The sequence below is a fragment of the Mus caroli genome, unplaced genomic scaffold (genome assembly GCF_978045245.1).
Source record: "Mus caroli unplaced genomic scaffold, Mus_caroli_1 scaffold_20, whole genome shotgun sequence".
In the NCBI taxonomy this organism is placed as follows: Eukaryota; Metazoa; Chordata; class Mammalia; order Rodentia; family Muridae; genus Mus; species Mus caroli.
Window position 1 is genome coordinate 33,267,909 of NW_028227275.1, and position 14,899 is coordinate 33,282,807.

The following is a 14,899-nucleotide window of genomic DNA, read 5'->3' on the forward strand; positions in this document are numbered from 1 at the left end:
GGCCAAATTGTGAGGTCCTGGCTTGTTTGTCTTAAGGCATACTATAAATGAGTTTAGCTAGCTGAATAGCTTTACCTCTTCTTCTGTTTTTACATTGATTAAGAAATAAATAAATAAGTCTTCAGTCTTTCATAAACAAATTATAAATAACCCTTTTGGTCCTATATTATAATAAATTATAGTTGTTGTATTCTATTTACTCATAAGTTGTTTCATATTCTTTAATTCATTTTATCCTTGAAATAACTGTAAGTTAGCTAAGACTAAAAATACTGCTTTCACTTTCCCTAGAGAAAACAACCTCAGGGAGATTGCTTATTTGAGGTTAAGAGTCAAGTAGCCAAGAGCCAGCATCAGGACCCGGAGCTTTGGCCCTCAGGTCTCAGCTCAGGCTCAGTTACTTGCCAGAGTGCACATAAGGAACCTGATGGATTTAAAATCTGTGCTTTTAAAAAGTTGATAAATGAAGCTGAAAACAAAAGTAAAGCCTACTTGTTATTCTTTTATTTGCCTGGGATTTTATAATTGGTTATTATAAAATAAGGCGTTAATTTATGACATTTTGCATCTTTCTCCTGAGAATTTAATGACAGTTTTAGTATTTATAGGCCAAAATAAAATCCTCAGAAAAAGGCAACTGAGTAAAAACTGGTATGAAACTGCATAAATACATACATTATTCTTACTGTGAGTCACAGACACCATATATATATTTGAAGTATGAAACAAGCTTATTAGTTGATACATTTTTGGTAAAGTTACAATTCTATTTGGACTTATTTGTATTTTTAATGTAAAGGAGTTTATTGTTATTATTCTATCAATATAGCTCATATTTCTACAATATATATATCAAATGTTCATGCTTTAAGATTTAATACTTTAATACTTTTTAAAGTCATCTCTACTTCCTGTCTCTAGTGGGGGGCAAATCACCTTAATTTAAATGAAAATCACTGAAAATTAGAGTTAGTAATTGCCACATAACTCCAATTAGACTAACAGCTTCAGGGAACGGCTAGTATTTTTATATGGAACCTGGCACAAAGTCCACTCTATGGATCATTTTCCTTTAGCAATGACAAATGTCAAGCATCATCAATCAAATGTTCACTTTGAGTTGATTTTTCTTATACCAGGGATGAATTTTCAACCTTTCCAAAATTGTCTCTAATCTACCTGTAAGTACCACAGAAGGGGCAAACATGGCAGTAATGAGGAAAGGTCTGTCCTACCCAGCTCTAGATCTAGAAGACCAGGGTCAAGAGAGCAGGACCTCTTTCTCACCATTGGAATGAGTTGAGCCAACTGCTTTCAACAATGAAATTGATCTGTCACAGGTTTTATACTATAAAAGCCTATGTTTTCAGTTAGTCTCCCAACTTAACTGCTTTTAAAAGTACTAACACATGAAACTATAACCATGGTCACTAATGGCTTCCTCTCTGCCCTTTCTCTTGAACAGCTCCATGGTTATCCGGGACTTAACCTTACGCAGTGCTGCTAGCTTTGGCTCCTTTCACCTGATCCGGCTGCTCTATGATGAGTACATGTTCTACTTAGTAGAGCATCGTGTTGCTCAAGTGACAGGAGAGACACCGATAGCAGTGATGGGCGAGGTAAGAGGGCCTTCATGGGCTGTTTGGTTTTTTATTTCACTTCTAAATGATTGCCTGAAGCAGCTTCAGTTCTACAAGGGACTGATTGTGTGTGTAGTTTCAATCACAGAATTTTAAGGTTGAAGATTCTATCATGTCAGTGGAATGTTTTGATCCATTATATGCACCCACAATAAAAACAATAAAACAAATAAAATTTTGAAAACACAAGACCTTAAAAAAAAAACCGATTAAAAAAAAAGAAAGAAAGAGAAACTATTGATAGGAGATGAAGACCAATGTCTACAAGAGTTAAGTCTGTATTTTGTAGGCTCTTTCCTAGCCTTCAAGAAGGAAATGAATTCAGAGCACTTATGATGATGGTAATGATGACCGACAAGTCCATCTTGTGTTGCAAGCATGGTTCTAAGCTTTTGTATATAATAAAACACTTAGCAATGTATTACAATTCTCTGAAATTAAGCGATTCCTTTTCCTACGTTGTTAGTGTGCATCTAAGGTTAGTGCAGTAAACACGGGTACAGAGGTGCTCAGTGTTTCTATAGCTTGTAAACACAGATACATTTTGCAGAACAGATGGTCTGACTTTTCAAGCCCGTGCTCTTGATCACTAACGCTGTTTCTAGAATTTCTAGGTAATTATAAAAATGGCTTATCCACACTCAGTGTCAGAAAGCAGTGATTCTTACAAGAACATGAGTAAGAATTGGTTAATATAATTAGCAATAAGTACAAAGGCTGAAATAATTCAGCTCTGGCTCATTTTATTACATTGAGTTAGAGTAAGCTGTATGTGAAAGCAGTCCGTTTTAAAATTTTTGTAAGTGTATGAGTGCTTTGTCTGTATATGTCTGTATACCATGTATGTGCCTGGTGCACAAGGAAGCCAAATAGGAGGCCAGATGCCCTAAGGCTGGTGGTGTAGACAGCTGAGAGCTACCATGTGGGTACTGGAGTGAACCCAGGTCCTCTCAAAGAGCAGCTCATTGTCCTAATGGCTGAGCTGTCGCTCTAGCCCTAAATGTCCAATATTTCTAACATTTTTATTAGTCATCTTTCCCATTTTAAAAATAGCATCCTTTACAATTTCATGATTTATACACCTTTGTATGATTATGTTTAAATGATGCTGAATAGCTTTATGTAAGATGGAACAAGAAATGCTGTAGCTTTTAAATAATAGACCAAACAATTTGGATGTTTCTTTAATTCAACTATCTTTACTTTAGCTCTATAGATATCTTCTTACAAGATGCCCATTTGGAATGAAAGATTTCTTACCTCAGGGCTCAACACTTCTGAATAGATCTGTCTTTTAGTGCATTTAACATTTTGCTACGCATTTTGTTCTCTGGATCTTTACCAGAATGAACAAGATAATGAGAACAGTGATTCTTATTGTCGCCATGTGGCTTCTCCTGTATGGTCTTTGCTTCCCTTGTGTCTCTAAAGAACAAAGGTATAAGCCCATCTTGCTGAAGGCTTAGCTACCTCTTCACATGAGCCTGCAGCCAGTAGGAGCTCTACAGAATTCAAGGGAGACACACTGTCAGCACTGGCACATAATCATTGTAATAGACACTCTTAGCTACATGAATAGGCTGCAAATGAATAAGATAAATTACAGCACAATGCAAAGATATATTAATAAAATATGGGTGCAACAATAAGATGTAAATTAGCTTCTGTAAAATCAGAGCTCTAAATGTAATCCTAGTCTGTATGCTTACTTACCCAGTTGGTAAGAAAATCCTTTTTTAGTATCTACAGTAATGCAACATTCAGTCTACAGAGCAAACCAAGGCCAGTTTTCTCCATTGAATCCCCCATAGCACTATACTTCAGAGGCTATTCAGCTAACATAGACTTTGGGCCTTAATCCTACTATCTTATCTAAAATTATTTTGTATCTGTGGAAAGGAGATGGACTGTCAAGAAACAGAAAGTCGCCACCTCCCACTGCCATCCACTCCTTTCACCTCCTGGTCTCCAGCCACCTCATGTCCTTCTCATATATTATCCTAAACTTACCCTCACTTTGCCCTTTGGAATTTCTCTTCCCAAAGATCTGCTAGGCATGGTGGAGCATGCATGCCAGTAACCCTGGCACTTGGGAAATAGAGACAGGGAGAGCACAGAATCAAGGCCGGCCTGATCCAGATATCAAATTTAAGGAACCAGTCTCTACTGCATGAGTATTGTCTCAATGAATGAATGAGTGTGCGTGTGTGTGTGTGTGTGTGTGTGTGTGTGTGTGTGTGTATGTGTGTCTACTGCATGATTATTGTCTCAATAAATGTGTGAGTGTGTGTGTGTGTTAGGGGGCAGTGGGGAGAGGGAAGAAAGAGGGAGCGGGACAAGGGTGGGAGAGATGGCTTAGCAGTTAAGAGCACTGACTACCTTCCAGAGGTCCTGAATTCAATTTCCAGCAACCATTTGTTGGCTTGCAACCATCTCTAGTGAGATGCTATTCTCTTAAGTGTGGACTTTTACTTCTTGTTTTAAAGCTTACATGATGATAACTGCATGCTTCTCTATGTGGTTTGTATAATTGAAGATGGGATTGCTGAAAAGTTAAGTAACACAGAACTTTTAGGTCAAAAGAACTGAATTTGGGGCCATCCATGTTTCCCTGTGTTGAGCACCAGACTTTTGTCTCTAAAATTAGTTGACTCGTTAGTTAACCACTCTGCTAGAGTTAGATATAACAGTAAACAAAGTGGATTGTGACTCTGTCTTCGAGGAATTTTCATGGCAATGGAGATATATATGTAAAGCTTGCTTTTATTTCCTCTGATGATGGAATGAGATGAGAGCCGTACCAGCACTGTATGAACACACGGCTTGGGTTGAGCCTAGAGCATTTCTTTCTCTCTTCTAACTATCCCTAGGCCTAGGATTGGAAGCTTCTAGCCTCCATACAATCTGATCTTCCAAGCTGACTGATTCAAACTGGCTTCTTTCAGCTTCTCACTGTTTGGCCTCAAAATAACTCTGGCAATGGTTCTAAATCTTCTGGTTTCTTATTCTCTGGCTTCAGCTGCCTCTGCTGACCTGTACTGAAATGCATGAAAATGACCCCAAATCCACTGCACTGACCTCCAACTAACAGCCTCTCTCAGACTGAACTTCTCTTAAATAACTTCTCTTTCCTATACTGTATGAACTGTCTTGTGAGAGTTGATCATATCTTATCTCTGACTATCCTATCAAATATTTCTCTAACCATCACTTTGTCTGTACCTCAATTAGAGGTCACTTTCATACATGGCTGCTTCCTTCTATAAACTAATATACCTTAGTGGTTTGTACTAATGATGTGTCTATATTCCAGCCAGAGGGATTAAAGGTGTGTGCCGTGTCTGCATTCCAGCCGGGTCACACAGACCTTTGGTTGTGATCCCTTGCCAGTGCAGCCGTGTTGCTGGATTAAAATTCCTCTACATAAATATTTATTGAGCACTCTGTAACTATATAGCTACACATTCTCAGTGCTACAAAGAGAGGGTTTAGAAGATTAGGAGGTGCTTGAAGCAAGGGACAGTTACTCTTGCCTGGGAAGGCCATATAAGGCTTTCTCAAGGAAATAATATTGAGATGAAAAATGAAATACTCCTGTTTGGTTTGGTTTGGTTTGGTTTGGTTTGGTTTGGTTTGGTTTGGTTTGGTTTGGTTTGGTTTGGCTTGGTTTGCCTACATGATAGAAAACAGAGTTTATTTACAGCCAGAATTTATGCAATTTTCACATGCTTATATAAGTATTTTAAATGTGCCCATAAGCTCTCTGGCAGTGGTGAGGTTTTACTTGTGGGCATAAGATAGACAAGTTACACCTGTCGCACACCTGTTACACCTGGTAAATGAAAATTTCAAAAACCATAAAGTACTCTGACAGGGCAAACTGAGAAAAAAAAAAAACCTTTTAAAAATAGTGTGGCTATTTAGAATCTGTTCAGAAGTCTGTGGTGTGTATGTCTTACATCATAAATACACAGTTTAGTAACATTCACTGAACATGTACAGTTCAGGTTGCTTCATAAAATGATTCTCCATGACAAGCATTTTATATTGTGTATTTAAAATTAATTATATTGTAATTATTTTTATCATGACTATGCCCACATATTACTAGTTTTAAACCTTCTCATTAGCCAACATTTCAAAAGGAAAAAACAAAATGGTGACCGAGGCACAGCGCCACACACCTAGAGTGTGGACATTTCAAGCATGAGGCAAAGGATTGTGAGTTTGAGTGTAGCCTGTATTATAGTAATAAAATCCTGATTCAAAATCTAAGAGTAAAAACAAAATGATCCTCTAATTGTTTAGTTCTAAACACAAATATGGTAAATAGCCTACCTAATAATACCATCTGGGGAAAATATTTTTCCAGATTCATTGAAGTTAATATATATTCTGAATGAAAAGGAGGGGTTAAAAAACACCTAAAAACCAAAGAGAAAGAGTAAGAATTCAGCAGAAAGTCTTTAGAGTAAGTGTGGTTCCCTTTCAGAGAAGCCAAGCCCAGAGCATGGGAACTTAACCTAACAGCAGCCAAGGGCAGTCAGTGTCAGTGAGCAGGACCCAGCGGCAGGGGGTGTACACTGGAGCTCTGCCTGAAGGGCAGCAGACTTACTTTAAAGCATATTGTAAAAGCACGATTTGTATTAACAAGTTGAGGTTTGGTTTTTTTGGGGGGTGGCAGCTTGGGTTTTTTTTTTTTTAAGATTTATTTATTTATTATATGTAAGTACACTGTAGCTGTCTTCAGACACTCCAGTAGAGGATGTCAGATCTTGTTACGGATGGTTGTGAGCCACCATGTGGTTGCTGGGATTTGAACTCAGGACCTTTGGAAGAGCAGTTGGTGCTCTTAACCACTGAGCCATCTCTCCAGCCTACAAGTTGAGGTTTTTTACAGGGAGTAAAAACTATTTGTATAGCAGTAACTTAAAATGTATGGAGTACTTGTCAAAAGCTACGCTGTCATTTGTATAGAGCTTTGCATAACTTGCTATCATTTTAGTTGAAGTCATATCCTGTCACTTTGCTAAGATTCTGAGTTCACATTTATGATTACCCCAAACCTTGCAAAGGATTCATTGGTGTCAGCTGTCACCACTAAGGTCAGCCAGAGTGAAAGTCACCCATGAGAAATGGCAAGTGCTAACAGCTAACTGAACAAAATGTTTCCATCTCAGTGAACACTGCTGGTAATCCACACTTGGCTTTGTCATCGTGAAAATTGCTTGCATATATTTTCCAAATAGGGACTATGTTATTAACCTTGTTTCCATACCATACATAATACCCCAAACATACTGTCACCCAGACACAAATGCGCATGCATTCTCTCTGATAGCCTGTATACCAGATCCCTACTATGCAACATTGTATCCTTTTGTTCTAGGGCTTCCTTCTTGAGTTTTCATGGATGTCTCTTGGTCATCCTCCTACCCTGTCTTTCCATTTTCTAAGATATTTAGAATATGCAAACTAAATGTAATATTAACTTAAGAAATTTGCAATTAGAAACTGAATTAGAAAACAACAAATTATACCTTTCAGCTCCTTCGTGCCCTGCTCTACCACACACACTCCAGTCCTAAATGATGTTTTTTTTTCAGAACCTGTAGTTTGATTTCAGCTCTGTTTGCTTTTCTGTATTAGTTCAGACGACCTAAAAGTAAACAGTGAGTCTGCCACCCTAGAGGAGCTGTGAAGAAGCCCTTCTTGTGTCCCTCCATCTACTCGATTCCTAGGGTTGGCAGTTTGAAACCCTTCCAGTGTTTCCTACCTTTCTCCAGCTTCTTTCTCTTCTTTTCTCTTTGCATATGAGAGAATTGCCTGCTTATTACAGCACAAGAGAAGGACTTGATTTTGATTGTATTATGAGTCCAAACCCTACCCTCCTGTGTTTCTTCTCCTTTCCTGCTGGCTAGTACCTACAACCTCTCTGTCCCCTCCTCTATGGGAGTAGAGAGTATCCAACAATAAGTACTGAAAAATAGTCATTCAGGGAGAAACAAATGATGAGAGGACGGGCTGTCAACTTACAGAACCACTCATTGGTTCTCATGGGTCATATATAAGATGTATTTACTCAATAAAGTTCCCAGGTCAAGTGGGCCTTCTTCTAGAATATTTCAGAGACCCTCACCAAGGTGTTAGACTCTTGTTTAAATGTTTAAGCCTGAATTGCTCAAGTGGGGGGAAAAAGCAAAACTAGAAATTCAAGATTGCTTAAAACACTTGAACAACTGAAATAGTCACTGAGGACCTGAGTGACCCCTCAGCACATAATCCTCTTCAGCAGTGCCTGTCACTGGATCCTTTAGAGATTTTGACTGGTGGCTTCTTGGACACACCCACAGATTATGCATCACAGCGCCACCTACTGACATGTGTACCATACTCCATGATCCTGAGCCTACACACCCCAAGTGACCCTAAGGAGTGTCTATTGTATTGTATGTAGTTCTTTGTTGTTATGAAGGTGATGGTAAACTTCATTGTTGAAAGGGGGAAAGGTCTTTGTGTTGTTTATTTCTTCTGTTTTGTGACAGGAACTTGTTTTGTAATTCATGTTAGCTTCCAGTTCATTGCAATCCTCCTGCCTCAGCCCTCTCAGTGCTGATATTACAGGTGTGTGTCTGATTTAAAATAGGAAAGTTATTTTCTTAAGGGAACTACATTATGTCATTGTTTTACTAAAATACAGCAATAAAAGTGTCAGGAAAGATGTTCTCAACAAGAATATGGGCCATGACTGAAAATAGTGTAAGCTCTATAAATCTAACTCATATTTATCTTGAAGAGAACATGTTTCCAACACCCTCAATCTCATTGTCTCTGCAGGTAATCACTGCTGGTGTGGTGGTTTGAATAAAAATGGTCCCCTTAGGCTCTTAGGGAGAGGCATTATTTGAATGGATTAGGATATGTGGCTTTGTTGGAGTGGGTGTGGTCTTGGGGTGGGTGTGGCCTTGTTGGAGGAAGTGTGTCACTGAGGTGTTGAGGTTTCAGAAGCTCAAGCCAGCCCCAGGGTCACTCTCTCTTCCTGTCAACTGTGAATCCAAATGTAGAACTCTCAGCTTCTTGTCCAGCACCTTGTCTGCCTACAAGCCACCATATTTCCTGGCGTGATGCTAATGGACTTCTGAACTGAAAGCCAACCCCAATTAAATGTTTTCCTTTATAAGAGTTGCCATGGTTGTGGTCTCTCTTCACAGCAGTAAAGCCCTAACCTCAGACAGCTGGTTATAATCAATCTACACTCCTTCTCTCCTGTAATACATCAAGGCTATTCATTGCTATTAGATATTATGTATGAGCTCAGTGGGAACTAATCAGTTCAAGAGCAGGCTTTCTTTCTCTTCTGTACATAGTTTTTTATTTGCATAAAGCGTGTTCTTCCAGCCTCAACCTAACATTTGCAGGACCAGGGGCATCTTATGTCTAAGTATTTCAGACATTTTGAACCAAGTGTAAGTAAAATCTGCTCCGTCCATCTACTTTTAACAGATTAGCTTGATAACTAAGGACATATGGCCTATATTTAACGTCCCATCTCTTCTGTCCATGCCAGGAAATAGAGACACAGATGCAGCCAACCTCTGCCCTTTCATACCTATCTTCCATTTCACTCTTCCCATCTTATCATGTGTGAACCCCTCAGGATAACGTTCAGGATTTTTCTGCACCTTGCAAATGAGTTAGCTACACACTTCACCCCCCCATGACATGTCTGAAGAGGTTTGCATAGACCTGAGAAGGAACTCAGGGCCATTGGGCAGGGAATCCTGAGATTCCAGAAAACAGCAGTATTGTAGAAAGGTAGACTGTAGGAGGGAACCGAGCTCCACAGGGCAACCTCCACCTGAGTCCTGGGGGAAATACCACAGGGAAAGACAAAGCAGGACTCTCAAGTGGGCTCAGGACAGTCTGCTCCCTGCTGTGGCTTTGGCCTGGTGACATTGGTCAACATTCCTACATTTGAAACTGTTTCCTTTCCAAAGCAGCTGTGGCCTGAATTGCCTTGCACTCCACCTAGCGCGTGCTCTCTAGTGACTGGTTTTTAGAGACTTGAAACTTTGTGAAGATATGTGTGCTACTATATCCCCAGGGGAGAAAGAGTTGTATGTTAAGTATGCTGCAGCGTGTGGGGATATATAGGCATATTGCCACCATCCCAGGCCAGCCTCAAAGAGCATTAGCAATGAAAACTGCCACGGTATGGAGGAAAGTGACATAAATCTCTGTCTTTTTGTCAGTTTCAGTGACAACTCTTAGAGAATAGAGAGAGAGGCACATGTATAGGAGAAGCATCCAAGGAACCCAATACTGTTCCAATACACATGAGTATTTCCTGCAGAATAAAGTGGGGAATTACTGTAAGTCTACAACTCCCCTGTCTCAGTTGAGAAACCCTGTGCCAATGCTAACTGCAAAATGGTTCTCATTTGGTAGACATTTAAGAAAAATAATGCTCAGAACACCTTAAAATTCAAAATTTAAAACCTATTTCTCCTCAATCAAAATCATCTGAGCTAGTTACCACTACCTGACCTTAGCCGTAGTTAACAAAACAAAAAGCACTGCTGAGCCTCACGTGACTTACAAACTCTAGAGTGTTCAAAATTCAAGCCAGTAACAGAGTGTTAAAAGACTGTGATTGGCTCCGCAAGTTCTAAATCTGCTTGTGAACAGTTTCCCTACGTCTGTGTGGGAAGCATTAAAGGGCCATATTTCTTCCCTCACTTCTCAGAGTGGAAGAAGAAGCAATTGGCCAAACTCACCTGAGCCGCTCACCATTTCTAGTTGCTCTGCCTTTTCTGATAACACTGCATATGTGTGCCGTGTCCATGTGCAGGCCCGGCCTTCTCAGGGTGTTTGTTTCCATCATAAAATTATTAATCAATGTAAAACCATCAGTTCCAGCCCCAGTCCTGCATAGAGAGTACAGGTCAGCAACTTCAAGCCAAAGCCTAACAGGCTAGGTCGGATTCCTATAGCCTCTTCAACTGAGAGGCATTCATCTTGAAAACATCCTCCAAAGATTACAGAACAAAATTTTAGGGTTCTATCCACAGTGTTGGGAAACTGAGTGTGAAGACAATCTGGTTTTGTCTCTGTTCTATGCCATTTGATAAATGCACATATTTAATTGTGATGATAACCCTGTCTAATTCAGAGAAGAGGTCAGGCTCTTGACGAGTGTAACTGGCTTATAATGGCAGAATTGTGGTTTGAATACGGCCACGGTGGTCTATAGCTGGTGTTTCCTTGTCCTGCTCCACTTACCACTTTAATTTAAACTGCATAGTTAGAACGTTACATTTATTCTTGCTTGAGTCTTACTTCTGTCATCATCAAAATAAACCTAAAGACTGTTTCTAGGATTATTGTGAGGGTTAAGTTAGGGGAACTGAAGGTGAAGTCATACAGTAAGAGCAGGATACAGCCTTGTCCTCCAGGCTCTTTCCCAAGTCCCAAGCCCTCACCGTTGCAGCAACAAAGAAAGACCTTGGGAAGCTCACTTGTGTTAGCACCACGCTGTGATGTTGTGAGGTCTACAGTGTTAGAGCTCCCCAGAGGCCCAGTTGCTGGCAGTATGGTGTAGACAGAGTAGATAGAGAGGCAGACAGACACATAGTAAGTACTTGATCTTAGTTCTTTCCATCCCATTCCCTTTGCATAAGTTCATAAATATTGAAATTCTGTGCATTGCCCAAGATTGTATAGATTGCCTTTTATTAAGATTTAGATTTTTTTTGATTGATTGTGTACTTATAATTTCAAACAATAATTTGTATAATTAGACCATCACTTTTTGGGTCAACAAAGGTGAACTCGGGCACTAAAATAAACAGAAAAGATAACAACACATAATGCAGGCATTAATAATACTGTATTGTGACAGAAAAATAGCCCACGGTTTTTGAATACTGAATCAAATAATCCATAGAATTACAAAGAATCTAGCAGCATTCTTTGGTATATAGCCAAAGTGATAATCAGAGACAAATTAATTCAGTGATTTGAAAAACACAACCAGCAAAATAGAATGGAGAAATAAGTCAATTAGAAAGAAAATGCCAGAGTTGGGGAAGGGCATTAATATAATTAAGTCTAGATAGCCATAGCCAGGCTTGAATTCAAAGTTACCTAAGAGGAATGATTGGGATGCTTTCTAAGTGCATATAAAATGGCAGCAGTAAGGGGAGAGAGTCTGTATGGACTTTATGTAAACTAAATGCCATTGGACTGCATGTCTGTGATCTCAGCACTCTGGAATGTGGAGGCAGAAAACAGGATGTTCTAGGCCAACTTCAGATAAACAGAGAGTTCAGGGCTAAGCTGGGCTACATGAGCTCCTCTCTCAAGATGAACAAAAGGACAAGTGAGCAAATAGAAACCATGTTAAGAGAAACGGATAGTTCTACGGGTGCATTGGTGCACGCCTTTGATCCTAGAATTCAGGAGGCAGAGGCAGGTGGACTCTGAGTAAGAGGCCAGCCTACTCTAAGTAGTAAGTTCCAGGACAGCCAGGCCTATAGAGAGGAAGACCCTGTCTCAACCACCAAACGCAGACACTATTGCACATGCCAGCAAGATTTTGCCGACAGGACCCTGATATAGCTGACTCTTGTGAGGCTATGCCAGTGCCTGGCAAATACAGAAGTGGATGCTCACAGTCAGCTATTGGATGGAACACAGGGCCCCCAATGGAGGAGCTAGAGAATGTACCCAAGGAGCTGATGGGATCTGCAACCCTATAGGTGGAACAACAATATGAACTAACCAGTACCCCCTGAGCTTGTGTCTCTAGCTGCATATGTAGCAGAGGATGGCCTAATTGGCCATCATTGGGAGGAGAGGCCCTTGGTCTTGCAAAGATTATATGCCCCAGTACAGGGGAATGCCAGGGCCAGGAAGTGGGAGTGGGTGGGTTGGAAAGCAGGGTGGGGGGAGGGTATAAGGGAGTTTTGGGATAGCATTGGAAATGTAAATGAAGAAAATATTAATAAAAAATTTGTTAAAAAATAAAATAAAAACAAAACTAAATTAGATCGAAAGAGTAACAACAACAAAATGAGAGAGAGAGAGAGAGAGAGAGAGAGAGAAAGAAAATGAATGAGAATTAATTAATTTTATAATTAATGTGCTTTTTGGTGCCTATTAGAACTTAAGGATCTTGGTCAGCAGTAACTAGCAAAATACATACATATATGTATACATCCACATGTCTTCCCACATAGGTGTATGTGAAGTTGTAACTCCTGCCAGCACCAGCCTACACTATAAGGCCAGCATCCCCTTCATCCTGAGTCTGTAGACTACCCCTCCAGTAACTGACTCTTGTAGAGGAGTAGGCTTCTGCAGTTGAGTTTTTAATCACTCTATGGCTTATCAGCTGCTGGTGATCACGGTTGGTAGGAATGCTCACGAGGGTGTGGTAACATTTATTGTGGATTCTGCCATATATATGGCCTGTAGTCCTTTCACATGCCAGCAACTTGGCATCTGACTGTGTCTGTTATACAGTGTAGACCTCATACAATCATGGGGGGGGGGGGTAAGGAGGGTTGTTAACAAACCAGGCTATCCTATCCCTTATAATATGGCTTTAATGTTAGAGTTGGTCTCTAGGCCTTCATTGACATGAAGAATTTAAGGGTGTTCTGGTCTTCCAGCCCAAACATTTTAACACTCTCAATTTTAGCTTCTACTTCGTTCTCCAGACTGACTTCCTATCGTCACCCTGAGAGTTTTCACCTCTGTTATCCTAATAAACTTCTTAGGCACATGAAACCTCTGCATCCTGGCAAGAACTACTTCTCAACTGCTTGGTCTCCATCAGGCTTGTCCCTGGCCTCTTGGAGACCTACTGAAGAGGTGCCCTGGCCATGTGGAGCTTCCCCCTCACTTCAGAGCCATTGGTGGTATCACCGTGAACTTACAGTCCCTCAGGGGGCCACAGGCTATAGCAATTATATATCCTCTTGGGCTTCTGGACCTCTTAGGGGAATCCAGTATTGTGATCTGTGGTTAGGGTTTACAGGAAGTAGTTTCTCAGAAAAGAAGTCTTTTTCCTCAAAACAACAGAGCAAGTCTGCATGTCATTCATACCATGCCTTGTCTGTAACGCAGTCTGCTTCCGACTTTACAATATTTCCTGTACATCTGGCTGACAGAATTTTAATTCCCATGTATTGAATGCCATACATTTTCTACAAAAGTGTTTTTAAATCCCTTAATTTATATATTTATATTCCTTACTAAAAGGTTCTATATCCCTCTCACTTTCCCACTCCCAAAATCTGTTTCTCCTTCATAACATTAAGATGGGCATGCCTGACCTAATGTGATACCACGTATTTGCTATGATGTTAGGCCAATCAAATCACTGGTTTCCATAGCTAGAGAATAAAACGTGGTTTCTCTGTCTTGACACAGAGGTGGTTTGGTTTGGTTTGGTTTGTGAGGCTGAAATGAAGGAGTCAGTGCATATGTTTGATAAGCACGTGTTTATTACTCACTGAGTATGTCGAGCACTTCATGGAGATTTGGAGTGCATTGGTGACAAAGTCCTCACGCAGGGTAACCTGTGTTATAGTTAGAAAACACACATTAAATGAATGAATGAAGTCAGCACTGCAGGTTCCTGCAGGCAGCCATGAGAGGCACATGATGGAGCAGTTGCTGGGAGCCCAGGGGATGAGGTACTTTTGGTGGGTGTCAGGGAGAGACTTCTTGAAGTGTATGGAGAAAGGAACCCATGAGGCAAGACCTTCCTGGAAAAAAGCACACCACATGCTGAACCAGCAATAAATACAGTCTGTACATGCCACACAGACGAGCAGTGGCTCCCTCTGCTCCAGTCCTCTCTACAATAGGAAACTTCTGGAACTAGGCCTTTCCAGAACCCTGAGCTTTCTTGTGAGCCCCCTAGTTAGTTTCCATCCACACCTGCATTGCTTCTTTCTCTTATGTGGCTTCTTTATTGGCCAAATACAGGTCCTTGTCATCTGCCTGCTTTCCATGCTTCTGTGCTCTTTGAGCCCCACCTCCCATGTTCTTTCTACTGCTTCTTTGATCTTAAGCCTGTACAGTTGATTTCCATTTTCTCTTCAGCCCCATGCTTCAAACCTTCCTTAGGGTTCCTTTGGCGGCCTCACTTCCCTGCTAGCCTACCCATCCTTCATAGCAGAAGCAACTTCTTACAGTTACTTCCGTGAGAATGACTGGTATTGCCTGGATAAGTGCTCACTAAATGT

The 14,899-nt window shown here is 40.4% G+C and overlaps 1 protein-coding gene across 8 annotated transcripts in view; it reads left to right on the forward strand.

Moving 5' to 3' along the window:
- Positions 1–14,899, forward strand: part of Rfx3 (regulatory factor X3) — a 265,021-nt gene that overhangs the window by 238,587 nt on the left and 11,535 nt on the right. For all 8 annotated transcript variants that reach the window (XM_029472432.2, XM_029472430.2, XM_085834163.1 and 5 more), the window contains one exon: positions 1,466–1,619. In XM_029472432.2, coding sequence (XP_029328292.1) covers positions 1,466–1,619 — 154 coding nt within the window. The remainder of the gene's footprint in view (positions 1–1,465; positions 1,620–14,899) is intronic.